This window comes from Balaenoptera physalus, assembly GCF_965194825.1.
Source record: "Balaenoptera physalus genome assembly, chromosome: 15".
Taxonomy (NCBI): domain Eukaryota; kingdom Metazoa; phylum Chordata; class Mammalia; order Artiodactyla; family Balaenopteridae; genus Balaenoptera; species Balaenoptera physalus.
Window position 1 is genome coordinate 58,665,552 of NC_138894.1, and position 15,465 is coordinate 58,681,016.

General features: G+C 37.0%; 1 protein-coding gene across 2 annotated transcripts in view; it reads right to left on the reverse strand.

The window, feature by feature from the left end:
* MSH2 (mutS homolog 2) overlaps window positions 1-15,465 on the reverse strand; it is a 72,756-nt gene that overhangs the window by 15,439 nt on the left and 41,852 nt on the right. For both annotated transcript variants that reach the window (XM_082427695.1, XM_082427694.1), the window contains one exon: window positions 12,639-12,748. In XM_082427695.1, coding sequence (XP_082283821.1) covers window positions 12,639-12,748 — 110 coding nt within the window. The remainder of the gene's footprint in view (window positions 1-12,638; window positions 12,749-15,465) is intronic.

The window sequence follows — 15,465 nt, forward strand, 5'->3', positions numbered from 1 at the left end:
ATTTGTTATACTCTGACATAGCAATTCTACTCCTGGGAATTCAATCTAAGGAAATAATGCAACAGAAGCAAACAACACAGGGATGAATAAAATCTCTACAGATTTATCTGTTACAAGACCTGGAAATAACAGAACATCACAATATTTGCACAATCGTACATCACTAGAATATTATACAGTTATTTAAACAAACAACGAAGATGATCTAGAAACAAGGACCAAGACTTATGATAATCCAAGGAAAAAAATAATGCTACAATGGTGGATTGACAGTGTTACAGAACTGCCTTCTTCCAATGAAACTTAAAGAGAAGTGAGGCTGAGCCAGGCTTAGTTCCTATCCTCACTCCCACCTTCCAGAAATCCTCTGGTGAGTCAACAAAACCCTGAGAAATCTCACTAATAATCCCAACCTGGAGAGTAGAAAGTTGAGGGGTGCCCTTACATTCTCCTTCTGCAGATGAGGGAATACTATTCTGAAAATGCTGCTGGGAGACCCCAGTGAAGCAAGGGAAAGTGATGACTGAGCTCTAACTTAGTAAACACTCTTAGGCCACACACCAAATGGAGTATCCTTCAGTAATGCCTTACTCCTCCCAAACAAGGGATAAGAAAATATACCACCCAACTAAGTGTTCTAACCTAGAACTGAGGTATTGTAACAAACACGACATAATGACCTCTACGAGTTGTCTTTCAGATTATCACCCACCTAGCTCCAGACACACACACACCCATTACACCAGACTACATAAAGGAAATGGAACAAAATAATCCCAGGCTTAGAACTCCAAAACGGGATAATGAAATCAAGAAACAAGATAAAAAGAATAAGGAAGGGAAGTTAGATCCTAGCAATATCATTAAAATACAAATAAATACAACACAACAAAGAAGACGAGAGATACTGCTGAATCAAATTACCTGTACTGACATAGTAGAAAAGACTTGATATAATCAGAGAGAATTCACATGAAAGAGATTAATTAGAGAAAATAAGTATGGAAGATACTAGAAATCTTCAAAAACAAAAGCAAACACTCCACTACCCTAGAAATACTAGATAAAATATTATAAGCACTTTTTCAAATAAATGTGTAGTTGAGTTAGGGAAAACTATGTCTGAGCTCCTGCAAAGTGGAGAGTCCCCAGCATAGGGCAAGGCCGGGGGACCATGTTAAAAACCTACCTCATGAGATATGGTAACAATTAGGGAAACCTGCCTCTATCAGCCTGGGCCCCTGGAAAAGGGAAGGCGGGTGCAGAATCTCCTCTCTGACAATGTATGACTAAAAGCCAGCCTTTACTATATATAAAATAGATAACTAGTAAGAACCTACTGTCTAGCACAGGAAACTCTACTCAGTACTCTGTAATGACTTATATAGGAAAAGAATCTAACAAAGTGTGGATACATGTATATGTATAACTGATTCACTTTGCTATACAGCAGAAACACAACACTAGAAATCAACTATACTCCAATAAAAATTAATTTTCAATAAATAAATAAATAAAAGCCTGCCTTCACTGGGGTTGGGATTTCAAATGTCTGCTGTATGTCTTAGCAGTGAAAAAGGCTGCTGGGTGTGGCCATTTCTATTATCCCCTCCTTCTACAGTGACAGAACTGACAATTTTTCACAAGACACGTAACTACTAAGAACAAAGACTACATTTTCCAGCTTCGCATGCAGCTGGTGTGGGCATATAACTAAATTCTGACCAACAGAATGTGAGCAGGAATGATGTGTATCATTTCCAGAATGTGTCCTCCTCTTCCCCTTTAGTCCTCTCCCATTGGCTGGAATAAAGATAAGGTAGGAAGCCATCCTGGACCTTGAAGATGAAGGCAACACCCTAAGGATGCTAGAGAAGTAAAGGAGGAGACAGGGTGCAGAGACAGTGGGGCTGCCCTGCCAGCCATGTGCTGCTATGCCCACACTGTCGTGACAGGAAATGAAACCCCTATTCCTGTTTAAGCCACTGTTATTTATTTATTTGAGGTTTCTTTTTCAACAGCTAAATCTTTGCCCTAACAAATGTAGAAAGTTACAGGCTGAGAAATTAACTTAAATGTGTTACTGGGTTAATTACATTTGTAGGGTATAAGGCAAAAGCAAAAGCAAATTTTATGAGAGGATATAGGATTTGCCTGTATGATTTGCACAGAAGGAACCCAGATAAATGAGATATCACAATCTAAACATACATAACAGACAAGGAAACAAGCCACCACGAGTAAGAGAGTCAAAAAAAAAAAAAAAAAAAAAACGGTAAGACTCAGCAGAAAGAAGACAAGGAGCAGATTTAAATCCAAGAAATTTTAGAGATGGAGCATTAAGAATGGGAATGGAGGGACTTCCCTGGTGGTGCAGTGGTTGGGAGTCCGCCTGCCAATGCAGGGGACATGGGTTCCGGCCCTGGTCTGGGAAGATACCACATGCCAAGGAGCAACTAGGCCTGTGTGCCACAACTACTGAGCCTGTGCTCTATAGCCCGTGAGCCACAAATTAAAAAAAAAAAAAAAAGAATGGGAATGGAACACATGAGCAAAGAACAAGATACCACTTTAAAAAAAAAAAAAAGACTAGGCAGACTTAGAAATGAACCAAACAACTTCTATAAATGAAAAATATAATCATTATTAAAAAAAAAAACCCGGTCTTCCCTGGTGGTGCAGTGGTTAAGAATCCGCCTGCCAATGCAGGGGACATGGGTTTGAGCCCTGGTTCAGGAACATCCCACATGCCGTGGAGCAACTAAGCCCCTGTGCCACAACTACTGAGCCTGTGCTCTAGAGCCTGCGCCACAACTACTGAGCCCACGTGCTGCAACTACTGAAGCCCACCTGCCTAGAGCCCGTGCTCCGCAACAAGAGAAGCCACCACAATGAGAAGCCTGTGCACAGCAACGAAGAGTAGCCCCTGCTCATCACAACTAGAGAAAGTCCACGCGCAGCAACGAAGACCCAACACAGCCAAAAATAAATATAAATAAAATAAATAAATTTATTTTTAAAAAACCCAATGAGATTGTTAAACAACATATTAGAGCTGAAGAATTAGACCATCTGAAATAATCACAAAGAGAGAAGCACAGACACACGGCAGAAAAAGAATGCAAAAGTCTAACACATGTCTAATCATAGCTTTAGAAAAAAAGAGTAAAGAAACACAATAGTCAAAGAGATAATGACTGATAATTTTCCAGAACTGATAAACGACATAAATTCTCTGATTAAGAAAACACAGCAAATCCAAATAGGAAAAATAAAAAAGAAATCCACTTTTGGACCCAGTGTAGTAAAAGGAACCAATATCTGGGATCAAGACTTGTAAACAATAATAGTGCAAACCAAAGGACAATGCAACACAATCTTACAGGTACTAAGGAAAAGTAGCGGTCAATGTGGAATTGTACACTCAGATAAAATATCCTTCAAGAACAAGGGTGACACCAAGCGGGGGAAAGCGGGGGTTCGGGGGTAGGATGAATTGGGAGATTGGGATTGACATATATACACTAATATGTATAAAATAGATAACTAATAAGAACCTGCTGCATAGCACACGGAATTCTACTTCACTCCGCTGTACAGTAGAAACTAACACAACATTGTAAAAACAACTATACCCCAATAAAAAAAAGAACAAGGATGACATACAGACATTTTCCAACAAACAAAATCTGACTAACAGACTCCCCCCACCAGTAAAGGAACTCCTAAAGAATATCCAGGAAGAAGAAATGAACAGCAAAGAAAATGGTAAGCATATGGGCAAATCTTAACACTGATTATAGAGAAATCTAAGGGGTAAAAAAGATAGAACTAAAATATCAGCCAGTAATGAAGAAATATAATCTGACCTAAGGTATTCTAAGGTCCTAGCATTTTGGAGGAGAAGTAAGAAGATGCTGATAATGTTTTTGACTTTGATGAGTTATGTATACACATTTTTTAAAAAAATTTGTGAAGAACTTCAAACCAGTGCATGTGTGATAGGATAGAGGAGGAGCATAAGAAGAGGGAAAACGGGAATTTTTAAAACCCAATCAACATAAAATTAAGAAAGAACAGGTAAGGGGAACGAGGAACGATAAGAATCACAAAATAATTTGGTAGAAATAAATCCAAATTGCCACTTTAAAAAAAGAGATTATCAAATTAAACTTTTTTTTTTTTTTTGGCTGCTTTGGGTCTTTGTTGCTGTGTGCGGGCTTTCTCTAGTCGCGGCGAGCCAGGCCACTCTTCCATGCGGTGCGCAGGCTTCTCACTGCGCTGGCTTCTCTTGTTGCAGAGCACAGGCTCCAGGCACGCGGGCTTCAGCAGTTGTGGCTCATGGGCCTAGTTGCTCCACGGCATGTGGGATCTTCCCGCACCAGGGACTGAACCCACTGCCAGGCAGATTCTTAACCACTGCACCACCAGAGAAGTCCCTATCAAATTTAAAATTTTTTTAATTTTTTAAAAATTTATTTATTTTATTTATTTATTTTTGGCTGTGTTGGGTCTTCGTTGCTGCCGCGGGCCCCCTCCAGTTGCAGTGAGCTGGGGCTACTCCTTGCTGAGGTGCACAGGCATCTCACCACGGTGGCCCCTCTTGTTGCAGCGTGCGGGCTTCAGTAGTTGTGGCACGTGGGCTCAGTAGTTGTGGCTCGTGGGCTCTAGAGTGCAGGCTCAGCAGTCGTGGCACACGGGCTTACCTGCTCCGCGGCACGTGGGATCCTCCCAGACCAGGGCTCGAACCCGTGTCCCCCGCATTGGCAGGCGGATTCTCAACCACTGTGCTACCAGGGAAGCCCTCAAATTAAATTTTAAAATAAATAAAATCCAGTTATAAGTTTTACCTAAACCAAAAAGACTCACAAAGGATGGGAAAAGATATACCATGTAAAAAACAAAACAGGACTCTGGCACTGCTTTCTTATTATCAGACAAAATAAATCTGAGGCAAAAAGCATTACATAATAATAGCATTACTATTATTTAAATATCCCTAAGAATGATAAAGGTTCAATTGCCCACACACACAAAATAAACGACAGCTCTGTGCCTTGAAAACATATGAAGCAAAAATGTATTGAATTTATGAAGATATCCACATTTCTCTCAGTAACTCAGCAGATTAAAATTAGCAAGTATCCAGACAATGTGAACAAAACAACTCAAGTTTTATCTAATGGACATACAGAGAACTCTGCAACCAAAATTAGGGAGCACGCATAATCCACAAATACATGGAGAACTTTTATGAAACTGACACATACCAAGCTTGGAAATTTAAGAACTTACTTCTAAACAAATGACAAACCAAAGAACAAATAAATGATAATGGAATAAAGGACTTAAAACTAAGTAAGAAATTGTACCTCTCAAAACGTATAGGATTCAGTTGGCTAAAACACCACATTGAAAGAAAAGTATAATCTTAAGTGCTTACTAAAAAAGAAAAGGCTGGAAAAATAGTGAACGCTCAACTAAAGAGGCTGAAAAGAGACCAAAAATAGATGAAATATATATGTAAGAATGGAAATTAATGGGAAAAAAAAAAAAAACCCAAAGATACAAAAGAGGATTTTAAAGGTCAATTTAGACAAGTTGATTCTCTAAAAAACAGACAAACTATGGAAAGGAAGAAGTGTCAGGGGAGGCACAAACAAATTATATTAAAAATAAACAGGAAATCTATCTGCAAATACAGCAGTCCTTTAAAAAATAATAAGCAATCACTATGAACAACTTTTAGCAATTGGAAAACTCAGAAATATATATCTACGAGAAATATATTCAGAATATAAATAGAACACTTACAACTCAACAACAGAAAGACAACACAACTTAAAAATGAGCAAAGGATCTGAAGAGACATTTCTCCAAAGATATAAAATGATCAACAGGGACTTCCCTGGTGGCGCAGTGGTTAAGAATCCGCCTGCCAATGCAGGGGACACAGGTTCGAGCCCTGGTCCGGGAAGATCCCACATGCTGCAGAGCAACTAAGCCCGTGCGCCACAACTACTGAGCCTGCGCTGTAGAGCCTGCGAGCCACAACTACTGAGCCCACGTGCCACAACTACTGAAGCCCATGCACCTAGAGCCCGTGCTCCACAACGAGAAGCCAAAGCAATAAGAAGCCCATGCACCACAACGAAGAGTAGCCCCCACTCGCCGCAACTAGAGAAAACCTGTGCACAGCAATGAAGACCCAATGCAGCCAAAAATCAATCAATAAAATTTAAAAATAAAATGATCAACAAATACATGAAAAGATACTTATCATTAGACACCAGGGAAATGCAAATCAAAACCACAATCAATACAACTTCATACCAACTAGGATGGCTATTAAAACAACAAAACAAAAAAAACCCACAGAAAATAATAAGTGTTAGCAAGAATGTGGAGAAACTGGAATCCTCATATATTGCTGGTGGGAATGATAAATGGTGCAGGGACTATGGAAAACAGTTTAGTGATTCCTCAAAAAGTTAAACATAAAATTATCATATGACTCAGCAATTTCACTCCTAGGTATATACCTAGAAGAACTGAACAAATACTTGTACATGACTGTTCAAAGGAGTACTATTCATAATAGCCAAAAAGTAGAAACAACCTTTAAGTCCATCAACAAGTGACTAGATAAACAAAATGTAGTATATACATATAATGGAATATTATTGAGTCATAAAAGAAGCCAGTCACAAAAGGTCACATATTGTATGATTCTATTTATAAAAAATGTCAAGAATTGGCAAGTCCATAGAGACGAAAAGTAGATTAGTGGTTGCCAGCATCTAGGGAAATTGGGAAAAGTAAGTAACTGCTAATGGGTATGGGTTTTCTTTCGGTGGTAATGAAAATATTTTAGAACTAACTGGTAATGGTTGCACAACAGTGTAAATGTACTAAATACCAATGAATAACATGCTTTAAATTGGTTAATTTTATGTAAATTCCCCTCCAAAAAATGTAATCATTGGAAAGAAAAAAAAAAAGGAAAAATATATTTATGGATAGAAAGACTCAATGTTGAGAGGGAGGAGATATGGGGATATATGTATACATATAGCTGATCCACTTTGTTATAAAGCAGAAACTAACACAACATCGTAAAGCATTTATACTCCAAAAAAGATGTTAAATTAACTAATTAATTAATTTTAAAAAAGACGCACTGTTGTAATGATGTTGATTCTCCCCAAGTTAATCATTAAATTAAATGCAATTTCAATCAAAATACTTATAAGACAATATTATTTATAAAGTTTAGAAATAACCAATAGTACATATTAATGAAATATGAAAATATTAATATTAATGAAATGCATGAAATTATAATAAACACCAATTCCAGGATAGCATGTAATTCTGTGGAGGGATGTATGCAAACAGGACTTTAGAGTGTGCATACAAATGTTGATTGTATCAGTATGACAAGTATTTTATAATCAAAATTTTAAACTTTTAAATACCTCAAAAAGGAGGAAAGTGGATGGAGAAATTAACAGGAGAAAGGATGTGGATAGAAAGAAGGGGAAAGGAAGGAAAAGGGGTGGGAAGAGAGAAGGAAAGAAAAAGGAGTCAAGGCCCAGAGGGGGCCAGACAGAGGAAAGGGGGAAGGTGAAAGTGGGGAAAGATAAGGGGTGAAGGAAAGGGAACAGGAACGAAGAATTCTTCAGGCATCCAGGCAGAGCAGATTACCTGGAATGCGGGGATGGGGAGGCGGGTGGGAGGAGAGGGCGGTAGTAAATCAAAGTGATAACAGACATTTCATTAACACTGAATGTCAGAAGATAGTGGTGCATCACAATCAAAGTTTAGGAAAGCTGTAACTATAATAATGAAGATTTGCTCGAGAATAAAGCTGAAAGACAGATATGCTTATCAAGCATGAAATAATTCAAGGACTATAATATCCATCAACATTTCTTTTTTAAAAACCCAAAACACCTGAAAAACAGATCTAGCCAAATAAAAGTAGAATCAAGCATTTTAAAGCTAGGAATGAGGAAGCCATGGTAAAAGGACATGGTAAGCACTGAATCCATTTACATATAAACATGAACATTAAACAACCTGGAAATTGGAATTAAGGCTACAGACATGTTGTGCATGTTTTAGACCTGGCCAGTGTAAAAATATAACTATTAAAAACCAAGAGGTATGAAGGGAGTTCTATAGAAGCACATACAAGAGTGGTTAACTGCTCAACTTTCAGAGCAGGTAATTAATACTCCAAAATTGAAACATGTCCTTCAAAGAAATCTCCAATCTCCTCATATTTTTTCTAATGTAAGTTTCTTTAACCTATGTTTTAGATTATTTTCCCTCTCTTATGGTGAAAAATTATTCATTTGAAGTTCAACAATTCCCTCCCATAATTTTTTTTTTCTGTTACACTGAAAACCATTAGGTTGGATCCTTTTAAAATTAGAAGTTACTTCTATAGTATGAGCTCGTTTCTCTATCTATGCATCTGTCTGTACATAACCATAAAAAGACCATTAGCTGTGTCTCAATGGAGGCACTACTAGGATTTTGAGTGGGACAATACTTTATCGTAAGGGACTAAAACACAAAATTTCAACATCTGTCCTCTAAACCTTCAATACTGCCCATACTTGAGAAAAGACTAAATGTTACTTATTTCTGGGTGGTAGATGTGGAGGATATTTTTAACTACCATCTCTCTACCTTTCTGCATTGTATGAATGCTATTTTATATAGGTATCAGTTTTACAAAAACAGTGTTTTGTTTTTCATAGGACAACTATAAGAAAACATGTCAAAAAAAAAAAAAAAAAAAAGAAAACATGTCAACATTTTGACAGTTAATTCTAGATGGAAGAATATGAATACTTCCGTTTTTTGTATTTCTTTTTCGTTTCCAAGTACAAAAACTTTAAAGTATTTATATTTAATTTAAAGTTATAGTTAATTTAAAGTTATAAAGTATGTTTACAACTTACATATACTTATACAATAATGATATAGTTGTATGAGGATTATTCAATTGTGGCTTTTTAAAAACTATTTCAATTTCTTCTGTCCCAGTATTTTCAATAAAAATTTATCTAAAGTCATTACTTTTCCAATAGTAGATGAAATATCAGTAATAAGTGTATGTGAAAACTAAGATTCAAAGATAAAATGGTCCAAATACATATAGAAAGGTTTAAAATTTAATACATCTCACTGAACCACCCAATAAACAAATATTGTTTACATTTTTGTGAAAAATCATTGTTTTTTTTGAACCCTGTCTTGGGGTAGTTTTGTTCTACATCCACTTCAAAAATGGAAAACCTTTCTATAAGATTTATGGAAAGCAGCCACAAAAAACACCCAATGCATTTATATAAAAAGCTAAGCCTAGGAAAAAATAAAAATTAACCCAGCCACTCATATAAATGACTGCTCCTCTCATCACATGAATTCCTAAGTGCACAGGTAGAAAATATGAGATCATACATGAAACGACTGATACCCTCTTGAGGTTTTCTCAAAGTGGTTCTGAGTCATGTAATTGAAATGCCTAAATTCACTACAAATATCTACAATGACAGTGAAGGGTTGAATTCACCTCATAACCTGAGCTAAGTTTAAAAGTTTCTAACTGAGAATAAAGACAGAATCTTAGGAGACACTCCTGGTGGTCTTACAACAGTTATTTCCCTCCTTCTCCCTTCCCAGTAGTGCTCTTACTTTGTGTATCTCCAACTAGAGAAATAACCTACCCCTTGTATCTTAGGCCAAACATCAAATTCTATTTCTCTGGCCACAATCATTGCTTAAATAGTCCCATCAAGGCAAACTTCAGGACTCTTTCTTGGAATACGGCATGAACTGCTACTGGTAGGTAGCCATCCTAGAGCCAAAAGAGGAACCACCTTAGGTCAAAATTTAAATCACAAAAAAATAGAAGAGATCAAGAAATTAGGTCCTTTGGATGGTCTCACAGAGCTGCTGAATAAAGCAACTCTAAATAAAGCCTACCATATCTCTAGACTTAAAATTTCATGAGCCAAGGTGTATTGAGAGTTTAGATTACCTGCAAAAATAAAGAGTCCTAATTGATATTAAGTTTAACCACAAATAATCTACTCAGAAAATTTTTAAAAAGCAAACCCATAACTCACATCTTACTGGCACAGTGCTTATGTTGAAGGGGTCCACAACATGTCACTGTGGCATAAAAATTATATTGAGATGAAAGCATGAGAGTAGACTTTGTTTCTGAACTCTCTTATCTCCCTAAAAGCAGAGCCTCCCCAAAGAACTCAATTGTCGTTAAGTCCTTTCCCAGGGAGTTTCACAACCAGGGAAGTCAAAACTATCATATTTTCCATCTTTTCTCCAAAGAGCTCATTTATCTTTCCTAAAAGCCATTTGTTTTCCAACAAGTGCCTTTTCTCCCACTCCCCTTCCCCTAATACTCCCAAATGCTAACAGCTTCCCTGAGCCACATTTTTCTGTGAACTCAAAGTCTGTTCTCTTGCTAATTTTTTTGGGGTCAGTTTAATTAGCAGTCCCCCAAACAATGAACCTAAGAAAGGAGAAGAAAAGTTTTTCTTCCCCTACAAAGTTAACTACTTAATATTCTACTTTCAGATTTAAAAACTGGGGCTTGTCTATCTAAAGTGACAGCAATGAAATTAGGACAAATGACCTCTTCTTTTTCAGTCTATATCCGATCAATTATTGCACTGCTTACCTTCCCAATCCACTCTTCCCAGACATTTATAAAATCTTATAATGCTCTAATCCCATAGCATCATTCAAGAATTAACACTGACTACTATTTTACAGTCACAGCAAATTCTACTTTAACAGATATGTGTCAAGTATTTCAGATCGAAGTAAAAATCCTTAACCCACAATAAGGATAATACAATGGAGTTGAAGAAAGAACACCAGGCTGTTAACATTGTTCATCTGAAAAGAGGGAAGGAGAAATATCAAGGACGGCCATTTTTGACTCTGTATTTCTTTCCATCATTTTGTTTCACTTGTTCTAATACCATGTGTTCCATTTATAAGTAGAAAAGCACCAAATAAAGAAAAACACTTTAAAATTTTATCTCGGTATTTTAAATATCTTTCTGGAAAACTACCCACAAGCACACTAACCTACAAGTAAATGAAAAAGACTGCCCTATCACTGACAAAATATTACCAGAAAAGAAGCATTTATACCTACACACACATAGACGACACACACACACACACACACACACACACACACTCACACACATTCACGTGCTTCTAAAATCCAAAGAGCACAGAGTTTAAACAACGGGATACTGCTGCTCCCTTCTTCCCAACAGGTGAGGATGTGGCCTTACCTGTGATTGGGCAGAGTTGGATATTTGTAAACATTCCTTTAAATGAAAGCAAGTAAATGTGTAGCTCTTGATGGTTAACAAAAACTCTGACTAAAATAGAGGGGTGGGAAAGCAAGAATTGAACTTTTCCATGTCATACCTATTTACACACTTGAAGGAACCCAGAGGCCAGGCAAAGCTCTGATGAAATGCTGCAGTTGATTTTGCCCTTTGTGGCCAGCTTTATTAGAAACTTCTAAGTTGCTATCTCCATGCCTTAATATTGTGGGTCTCAAACTTAATCATGTATCAGAAGCACCTGGTGGGCTTGTTAAGACAGATTGCTGGGCTCCCAATGATCTAAAAGTTGTGCACCTAAAATCATTCCACTAATAGCAACATTACAGAGGAAACAAGAGCTAAAACACAAGTTTTCCTAAAACAAAGGATGAACGATGCAAGTTTTCTGACTGCTTAACCTACAAGTAAATGGAAAAGATTGCCCTATCACTGACAAATTACCAGAAAAGAAGCATTTATACCTACACACACACACGTGCTTCTAAAATCCAAAGAGCACAGAGTAAACGGGGTTTAATTTCTTTAAATCTCAGTTAATGATCCAGTAAAAACAAAATAATCAACATCATATATGGCAAATGTTAACTCCACTTAATCCAGTTATCAAGAAGAATGCAAAGGATCTAACTATTCTTTAATAAGAATAATGTAAGCACATATTCCTTGCATGATCATGTTTAACAGGAAAGTTAGTGTAGAAAATTTCAAAGTATTAGTATTTAGAGTCATGGTTAACTTTTTAGTATACAACTACTCAGGAGATACACCCATACTCTAACCTCCTCCACCCATACTCTAACCTCCTCCCCCAAAGACTTTCCCTACGTGGAAAATAAAACAAGAGAAGCTGACTTCTCTTATGTTCCATATTTACCTCTATACCCTTCCCTTTTCCAGTGACTATAACTTTCCTTCTTTCTTGGAATTAAAACAAAACTCAGCTTGCATATGTGAAATCTTTTATTTATGAAATTGCCTTTAACCAGACCACTTATGCCCAATATTCACTTCCTCTGTTAATCTTTCTTAATTTTTGTCCACTGAAATGATTATTAAAAAAAAGTTTAGAAACCTTTTCCCATCACTTAATCTTACATCCACTGTCTCAAAGGTGCCTTACAAAAGTACCAAAATTAAATATTAAAAAGAGAAATCTGGAAAGTTTTCTGATGTGCCTTTGCTTTTCAAAACTATTCTGCTGCTTGTTTTAAAGAGTATATTGCATACCTGATCCATATCTAACGTTGTTTCTATCATTTCCTGAAACTTGGAGAAATCAGAACGAAGATCAATAAGAGGAGTCACAAAAACTGCCAACAACAATGCCTGATGTTTTCCTAAAAGAAAGCAAAAAGTAAATAAATAAATAGGTCCTATATTAAAAATACAAAACTACAAATCATGAAACTTTGCGATAATGAGCAGCCTTTGATCCCAAAAGCACAAACTGTGTAGCAGATCTCTGAAGTTACTACTTACTCAGGTATCTTAATTCAAATGTGTTTAGTACTTATATAGTAAGGGAGATGATCTGGCACTCAAAGTTTCCGACTAATAAAACACTGCCTGCCCTGCATGTCTGTTAATCTCCTTCAGAAGAGGTACTATAGATGCAGAAACGTGACATTAATTACAATCAAATGAATAGCATTTCTTTTTAGATTTAATAACGCAAAGTTGAAGCCATTAAAATAAAATATCTAACTTACCTTATAAATCCCTAATTTCCATTAATAATACAGTGTTCCAATGAACAGAGGTTAAATCAAGCCACAAGTAAATGGAACTTCGCTTGATGCTGTTTAAGAGCACATGCTGGGGAATTATGTGAGGAGAAGTAAGTGAAGCAACAGAGTCTATAGTGTGAAAGGCATGAGTAGAGAGACCTGGAAGCCAATCCCTGCTCTGGTATCTACTGGCTCTGTGATCTGGAGCCTCCTTTTCCTTGTCTATTACAACGGGAGTAATAATAACAGCTACCTAGAAGATGAATAAATAAGACAACTATACTTAGTATATATACAGTAGTTGACACAATAGAAGCTCAGCAATAGTTCCCACGCATTATTATTGGTTATAATACAGGGATTTTCTTCTGATCTCCAATAAATTCCCTTAGGAGAATGCTGCAAGTGATCTCTAGCATACTGCATTTCACTCCAAAGCAATAATTCCCAACATTTTCCAGACGTATTGATAGCTCTTGATTGAGAAAATGATGAAAACGTTATGATGGCAGTCAGTAAAACTACTGTGAGAATTCATATTTTATTATTAATCACAACAGCATCGAGACATATTTAGAAAATAGTACATATGTGTGAAACATTATTTAGACAGTCTATAAACAACACTTTGCCCACATAATGTCTGTTGTGCTACAATGCCTGGTTCTTTATTCTGAATTAGCTCATATGGTATTGGTAAACAGGGGAATGATGGCAGCAAAACATGGTGGTGGCACTGGTTCACAAATGATTTTTCCCCCAGCCCATTGTTTTGAAGAGATCAAGGGAAAGCTTTCACACAATTAAGAGTAAGCTTAGCAACATACAAAGACCTCAGAGTAGCTGGCTTAATGACCATTATACTTTCCACTACGTTAAGATATGTGGAAAGGCTGAGTACAGATGAAAAGTACAAAAACATCTGCCACTGTTTAAAAAGAAATTTTTTATTTAACTGAATTCTATATACCCTGGTTCAGATTTTTAACTTTGTTGAAAGTGACATTTGAAGCAAATGCCCTCAAAGGGCATCTCAAAGGAGGAAATGAGCCCCAGACTTTAAAGCTGCAAAGAGTCACCTGATGCTGGCTACAAATGCAATGGAGATTTACGCAGGCTATTGTTCTTATTAAAGGTTGTTAATGCTTTTGTTATTAATCACTTAAAATTTTTCATATATTTTGAGGTCTACCTTATCTCTATTTTTTTCTGTAAGTTCTGTTTTCTAGCACATGACTTTGAAGAAGGTAAGGTTTTCCAAGAAAACACAAGTAGTAGTATTACAGAAGTACCTGTATAAACTTCAGAACATGTCTTCTAGCCCGTCACACACAAAGGCCCACCTTGCTGCAGCTCTTCTCAGAGTTAAAGTCCCTTCCTCTGGGCTTCCCTGGTGGCACAGTGGTTGAGAATCTGCCTGCCAATGCAGGGGACACGGGTTCGAGCCCTGATCTGGGAAGATCCCACATGCCACGGAGCAAATGGGCCCCTGAGCCACAACTACTGAGCCTGCGCGTCTGGAGCCTGTGCTCCCAACAAGAGAGGCCCGCGCACCGCGATGAAGAGTGGCCCCCGCTCGCCACAACTAGAGAAAGCCCTTGCACAGAAACGAAGACCCAACAAAGCCAAAGATAAATAAATTAATTAATTAATAAAATTGTGCAATCTTTAAAAAAAAAAAAAAAGTCCCTTCCTCTGCTCACTTGTTCCATATCCTGCAAGCCTTCACTAGCATCTTGAATTCCTTCCCCTACTTGTAATTTGTACTGAGCCCCAGTTGGCAATTTCCAACTGGGTTTTTTTTTCCCCCAATTGGTTATGGTTTTAATTAAAAATAACAGCTCTACTGAGATATAATTCATATACCAAACAATTCTCCATTTTAAAGTGTACGATTCAATGGTTTTTAGTATATTCACAGATTTGTGCAACCCTCGCCACAATTTTCAAACTCTGTCACTGCCCTCAAAAGAAACAAGGAATCCTGTACCCATTAGCAGTAACTTACAATTTCCTTCCAACCTCCTGCCACTCCTCCAAGCCTAGGCAATCACTAATCCACCTTCTGAATCTATAAATTTGCCTATTCTGGTCTTTTCATATAAATGGATCACACTATATTGTGACGGCTTTTTTTTACTTAGCATAATGTTTTCAAGGTTCAGCCATGTTGTATCATGCATCAGTACTTCCTTACTTTTGACTGAGGAACAATATTCCATTGTATAGATATGCCACATTTTATTTATTCATTCATCAATTGATGGGCACCATTGGGTTTTTTTTTTTTAATCATTTTTGGTTTATTTCTAGTAACAAAATAACAT